General features: G+C 34.1%; 1 protein-coding gene across 1 annotated transcript; it reads right to left on the bottom strand.

Moving 5' to 3' along the window:
- Nucleotides 1-2,897: 2,897 nt before the first annotated feature.
- On the bottom strand, nucleotides 2,898-5,627 carry LOC112709659 (DNAJ protein JJJ1 homolog). Its single transcript, XM_025761544.3, has 3 exons — nucleotides 3,786-5,627; nucleotides 3,401-3,459; nucleotides 2,898-3,255 (listed from the first exon to the last, which is right to left on the bottom strand). The coding sequence occupies exons 1-3, from the start codon at nucleotides 5,514-5,516 to the stop codon at nucleotides 3,198-3,200; spliced, it is 1,848 nt and encodes a 615-aa protein (XP_025617329.1). The 5' UTR covers nucleotides 5,517-5,627; the 3' UTR covers nucleotides 2,898-3,197.
- Between the last annotated feature and the right edge of the window lie 1,545 nt (nucleotides 5,628-7,172).

The raw sequence follows: 7,172 nt of genomic DNA, 5'->3' as shown, positions 1-7,172 counted from the left end.
AGGAAGCTGAAGATTATTTTAAGAGTGTGATGTACTGCTGAATATGGCATGAAAATCTTGAAAATCAATCCAGGATCTATAGTAGATAAATGCACTAGACAAATGCCAGACTCGACTTTGTTGTTCAGAAGAATTTATATTTTTCTGGATGTTTTTTAGAAGGGATTCTTAGCTGGATGCAGACCATTTATTAACTTGGATGAGACCTTTTTGAGAGACTATTATGGTGGACAACTCTTGACTGCTATAAGTCAAGACAGCTCTTGACATTCATGCTCATTGAGTCGTCTAATTAAAGCCCTTGCCAAACCTTGTCATCCACCCTCAATTTTATCAACCCATACAAAGTAATTACAGTCTTCATTCTATAGAAACAAAAAAAAAATTAGAGTTAGAGAAGAACCCTAAACCCTAACTATGAAACTCGTAACTCAAGGATCATACATTTTAAAACGAGTAACGAATGAACCATCTTCCTAAATTTGTAATCGTTGAAGACTCCAACAGCACAACATTCCCACCACAATAACATCTTCCATCCAAGATTTTTGCATTTTTCGTCTTGGAATTCGACGTTCCAAAAAAGTTGCAACTTTCGCTCCAAGTCATTTTTCTTCTTGACATAGCTAAAGTTGCTCTAGCTATCTTCTTATTTAGTGGGGGGTGAAGGGAATGATAGATGGAGTATTGGGGATGGATGGAGTATTTCGGAAGGATTTAAACCCTAAAATGGTCCTGAGATTGGCGTCGTGCACTAAAATCATCTCTCATATTCCAATTGCACTAATTACGTCTTTGAGATTGGCAAAAGTGCACCATATTAGTCCCTGACCCATTTTTCATTAACGACGTGATGACATGGCTTGATGATGTAGACTGTAAGTGACACGTGTCACTCCATGATTTGGTTACATGTAATGATATGATGATGTGGTGACAAGTGATACGTGGCATGCTTATGTGGACAGTTGTGCCACGTGTCACAATGTTATTTGGCCACGTGTTTGTTTGTGCCACATGTCGCAACAGTATTCGTCAACGTGTCGTCCATTATGTCATCATTGTAGATGCACCAAATTAGTCCCTCACTTTACATTAAGCGACTCATTTTAGTCCCTGCAATTGAATGTCGTGCACCAAACTAGTCCATTCACCAATTTTTCTCACTTTTTTTCTATAAATTCAAAATTCTCAATATTTTTTAATGCATTAATTTCAATTCTATTTTTTTACATGTTAATCAAATAAAAGTGTTTTTATAAAATATTTTTTCTCTTGTGAATACCCTAACCGCCGACTTGGAGTTGACGTGAAGTCGTGAAGGCATTTCAAGCACCTTCATTACTATCTCTGACCTCTTTCAGTGCTTTTAAAAAAAATTTTTCTCTTACGGATACCCCTAACTACCGTTTTGGAGTTGACGTGAAAGCATTTTAAGCTTTCCTCATTACCATCTTCGACCTCTTTTGTCTAGACTATAGTGGTCAGAGATGGTAGTGAAGGTGTTTGAAGTGCCTTCAATATAACTCATTTACACATAACGAAAACGTGTATTTCATAAGAACAAAAAAATGTTTATTTTAATTATTAATTTTTTTGTTAAAAAATACATTTTTTATGAAAAAATGTGTCTAATCAATCATATAATTATTTTTTTATAATAACATACTTATATATTACAAAATTTATTAATGTTAAATTATTAAAAATATATATATAATTAAAACTAAAATCTTAAAAATTTTTATGAAAGCACTTGTATTTAAAAGATATATGAAAAAATAGAAATGAAATTAGTGTATCCATGATAATGAAAATTTTAAATTAAAAAAATGAGAAAAAACTGGTGAACGGACTAGTTTGGTACACAACATTCAATTTCAGGGACTAAAATGAGTCACTTAATGTAAAGTGAGGGACTAATTTGGTGCATCTATAATGATGACTTAATGGATGACACATGGACGAATATTGTTGCGACACGTGGCACAAACGGATACGTGGCCAAATAACATTGTGACACGTGGCACAACCATCCACATCAGCATGCTACGTGTCACTGGTCACTACATCATCATATCATTATACGTGGCCAAATTATGGAGTGACACATGTCACTTATAGTCTACATCATCAAGTCATGTCATCACGTCGTTAATGAAAAATAGGTCAAGAACTAATATGGTGCACTTTTATTAATCTCAGGGACATAATTAATGCATTTGGAATCTAATGGACGATTTTAGTACACGACGCCAATCGTATGACCATTTTAGGGTTTAACTCATTTTACTTTTCTAACGTTGGGGTCCAACGAAGAATAAAGAACTAGGGTTCATAGTTTTGCCAATTCAAGCTCAATACACGTCAAATCGACAACATGATAATGTGAAAAAAAAATGCCCACATAGGACACTCGGTTAAAGTTGAATCACATTTGGTTAGTTTTGTATACGGGATTGATTTTCTGTGGGTATTTAGGTTGTTTTCTAAGTTCATGAGCATCTCTTGTCAACAAATACATCTTTCATAGGCACTTTTGGAGTTTTGGTAGTTTAGTCTTAGAATTTTTACTTGTGCCCAACAAATAAAGATGCATAATTAGTATTTATAAAAAAAATGATTATGTTAATGATAAAATAAAATTGATATTCTTTTTGTAACGACAGGTTTTAGTTACGATTATAAATTATAATGTGAAAAATAAATGTTCTAGTAACTGATTATTGAAAAAAATTTAAATTTACATACACACACAAATACCGAATACGTAACTTAATGTAATCATTAATTTTGCGGGAGATGATAACATTATTTATTTGCCGTAGAAAACTAAACAAATAATGGTACTCCTTCAAAAAAATATTTATTTGCGGTAGATGATAACATTATTAATATGTTGTAGACTCCCAATTTTCATTACTATAATCAGCCGATAATAACTCATCTATATTTTCTGTTAGATGATAATAAGTTTACAATGTAATCACTAGTTTTCCTTTTTAACAAGGATGGCAAAATGGTGAACTATGGCAAAATTACAGAATGCCTTCAGTTCTGCCGAAGGCTTAATTCAAGTTATCAGAAATATAAGAATTAAAGAATGGACCACCAATAACTGATGCTAAATAGCTGGAATCCTGGAGCCCTAACAACACTACTCGAGGGAAGGCTTGAATTCAATAATTTCCTACTCCCTATCTACCTTTTATTTTTGCATGCCCAGAATCGCCAAGATGTTTATGTAATTTATTCCTGAGAAAAAGAAAATACAGAAAGTTACATGGCTATCCCTCTTTTTGACAAGAAAATTTTCGCCTGATAATATATACAACGGTAATAACAGTAAAGCTTATCCAACTAGATAACAAATAAATGATAAATATGAGACATAAATTACCTTGACTCAAACTCCTCTCCACAGGTCTCGCAAGTATTGCCATGATTCTTTGACGCACCCTTACAGAAGAAACACAATAAGAAATCAGAACATGGACTCATGGAGTACAAAATAATCTAAATTGTAACTTGTATAGCTGTATAATATCATGGACTCAAATATGAAACTTTGACAGAACCACACAAATGGAAATCAAACAAGTTATGACTGCTACCCCTTTTCTTATATCATCCTAGCTACTACATTTAGGAAAAGCAAAAATTATCCAAGGCGAATTGCGGCTCTCAAGTTAGCAAGCTACTTAAGCAAAAGACAGCATATAAACATCTCGCTAGTCGCCACAAATGACCAGATAATGGAAACAAGCTTAGTCACAAGTTCTTACCTTGGCTTTTCTTCCTTTTGATGAAGTTTTAGCTTTGGATTTTGTGTCCTTTGCATCTCCTCTCTTATCAGCTGGTTTATTTGAAGTCTTATCTCTACCATCATGCTCGTCCTCTTTACCATTAATCACATTCTCCACGTTAAATTGAAAGGAAGACTCCTCTGCATGAGAATTGCCATTCCCATCATCGTTGTTGTTATTATGCTCTTCATCGCCATTGACGCCTGCTGTGCAGGATTCTTCTGGATTTTTCCTACCCTTTTCTTTCTTGGATCCGCGTTTCTTTCTTGCGCCCTTCCGGTTTTCGTATTCCATAGGGCCAACCCCATCATCCTCATTCTCAATTTGAGTTGGAGGCACTGGGGCATTGGGCTTGCGCGTTGAAGCATGTGGCTTTCTGCTCTTGTGACCTGCAATCATTGCTTCAAGAGCACCAATTTCATCATCATCATCACCACCATCTAAAGAGACACTAACCACATTGCCTTCCTTTTCATGTGAAGCATCATAAAATTCTTCCTCGTCATCATCATCAGGCTCGACTCCATTTCTAGTGCTCTCCTCTGCAACATTAAGACTATCTCTAATCCTCTCCTCCAAATCCTCAACCACGTGATCAGCATCCTCCTCACTCTCCAACCCTTCCTTCCCTTCTCTTCCTTCCACCTCAATCTCACTCTCCAAATCCTCCATAGCAACCTCCTCATCCTCATCCTCAATCGAATCCCTAAACTCAGCAACCTTCTCCTTATGCTTCTTGGACTGCTCATGGTTCTTCCACTGCTTCTCACTCTTGAACTTCTTCCCACACAACACACAATAAAATTCCTTCTCACCACCCTTCTTCCCCTCCTCCTCTGCCTCCTCAAACCACAAATCATCCTCCCCGTCCTCGCCCTCATCCACCTTCGCCCACTCCGGCTCCTCGTATGCCATTGCCCTCTCCCTCCTCTCCTTTTCCAACCTTTTCTTCTTCTCCTTCTGCTCCTCCTTCCTCTTCAACTCCTCCTTCTCCTTCTTCATCTTCATATCAATCACCCTCTTATCCCTCTTCTTCACAAACTCAGCCAATCTCCTCACAGTATCATTGTACTCCCTCCTCGCCTTCTTCCTTACCTTGTTATTTTCCTCCTCCATAAGCCGCCGCGACCGCCGGTTTGGACCGGCCGAAACATCATACTCATCAACCCAGCAAAAATCCATAACAGTCGAAAACCCTAACCAATAACCATAAAACGCAGTAACCTGCTCGTAAGGGCTATCTAAATTACCCATAACAGGAGCTTGCCTAATGGAATCAACACCTAACCCTAACTTCTTCACGAAATTGATCTCATTAGCGTGAATCTTATCGAAAACATCAGAATACACCTTGTAGAAGCCTCTACCGGAATCGGAGTAGCCGGAGAAGACGGTATTGGAGAAAAACGAGAAGAGGTCGGGGACAGAGGAGTTCCGGAGGGTGTCGGGATCGGAGAAGAGGATCTGAGAGCGATGAGAGTCGTACCAGGAGCGTTCTTTGGGATCAGAGAGTACCTCGTAGGCGTGCTGAAGCTCCTGAAACTGCGCAGTGGCTTCCGATTGGGAGATACCTGATTGGACCAGCTTGTCGGGGTGGCGCTGCAGGGCTAGGCGGCGGTAGGCGGAGCGGATCTCCTCCGGAGTGGAGTCACGGGGAAGGCCGAGAACCTCATAGTGGCACCGCTTCGCTGACGTCGATGACGACGCCATTGACGGTGGCGGCTATGGCTTCGAATTAGGGTTTTTTTTTTTTTTTTTTTTCAGTGTAGTTGTTAGTTGTTACCCTCTTAAAGTTATGAAACAGAGCAAGAAGAGGAAGGCAATTCAAACTTCACCTTTTTATATAAATAATTAAAAAAAAAGTAAAACACCCAATAGTCAATACTCAATACATACTAATTAAATTATTATTTTTTATTTTAAAAATATTATTTTTGTTATTTTTTAATATTTTTTAAAAGTAAATAATTTATTTAAATTTTCATTTATTATTCAACTTATTAACTTTTGTAGTTGTGCTTTATCCAAAATCTTAAGAATTTATTTGGTGAATTTCTGAAAAAATATTTTTTTTAAATTATCTTTTTTTAAAAAATTTTATAAAAAAATAAAAATAATTTTATATTTAGATATCTCATATAAAAAGGTATTTTTATTTATCAATTATGTTTGAATATAATAATATAAAAATATTTATTTATTTATTTATTAAATAAAAATAATTTTTATAAAAAATCTTTTAAAAAATATAAATTATAATTTTTTAAAAAAATATTTTTTTAAATATTTTTATTTTTATTATTAAAATTTTATCAAACATACTAAAAAATAAAAAGAGATTTTTTTTTGAAAAAATCTAAGCCTCTAAGGACAGCCAAATAAACACTTACACCTTTTTTATCCTTGCTAGATAAAAATCATTATTATATAAAGAAATAGTTATACGTTGATGTCTCAAGTAGTATACTTATAATGTTTATTATTTGGTAATTTAGTTATTTTAGTTACTTCTGAAATTTTCAATTAAAAGTATGATAACAGTTACAAAAACGATTTAAATTGGCCAAAAATGGTGTATGAATTATAATTGTCAGGTGACATAAAAAATTTGTAAAAAAATCTTAGATTAATATTATAAAAGAGTTCAATTCTTTTAAAAAATACTTAAAAAATCTAAAACGCTCTTAACTACTTAATATGATAGGGTAAAAATTAAAAATTTTAAATAATTCTTCTAAATTCAAACATTTATAATTTATTTTTTTAAATTTTTATTAATATAATTTCTCTATTTTTACGTGTTCTTTTTTTTACGTTTATTTTTTCTTCTTCATCTTTTTTAATTTATTATTTATTTTAATTTCTACAGTTTACTTTGTTTTCGATACCTCGTATTTTTTGTTTATTTGTTAATTTAATTCTTTTTAATTTCTATTAATGTTACAATTGCGACATTAAAATATCTATATTTTTCTTTAAATATATATACAAAATTTGAATAAAACAATCCTATTTTTTCCCTTAGCATATAGATGGTATTAAATTTAAAGTTTAGGCGTTTGCTATAATGTAGATTAATAAAAATATTTACACATATAAAAATGGATTAAATTTTTAAAGTGGTTCCTCAGATTGATATCGTGCACCAAAATTGTCTCTAAAATTTTAATTATGTTATTGAGATTGAAAAAATTGTACCATATTAATCTCTGATCCGTTTTCCGTTAACGACGTGCTGACGTGGCTAGATGACGTTGACATTTGGTGACACGTGTCACCTTATGGTTTGGCCACGTGTACCAGTATGATGATGTGTCGGTCAGTGAAACGTGACATGCTGACATGGATGGATATGTCACGTGTCAC

Source organism: Arachis hypogaea, chromosome 1 (genome assembly GCF_003086295.3).
Source record: "Arachis hypogaea cultivar Tifrunner chromosome 1, arahy.Tifrunner.gnm2.J5K5, whole genome shotgun sequence".
In the NCBI taxonomy this organism is placed as follows: Eukaryota; Viridiplantae; Streptophyta; class Magnoliopsida; order Fabales; family Fabaceae; genus Arachis; species Arachis hypogaea.
The sequence above is the reverse complement of the archived record's forward strand: the minus strand, read 5'-3'. Positions and strand labels throughout refer to the sequence as shown.

Excerpts from the sequence above, each read along its gene's own strand:
- LOC112709659 (XM_025761544.3), bottom strand. The coding sequence starts at position 5,516 with ATGGCGTCGTCATCGACGTCAGCGAAGCGGTGCCACTATGAGGTTCTC. Across the intron at positions 3,460-3,785 it reads CAAAAGGAAGAAAAGCCAAG|GGTGCGTCAAAGAATCATGG; the intron begins GTAAGAACTTGT and ends TTCTTCTGTAAG. Across the intron at positions 3,256-3,400 it reads GGAGAGGAGTTTGAGTCAAG|GAATAAATTACATAAACATC; the intron begins GTAATTTATGTC and ends TCTTTTTCTCAG.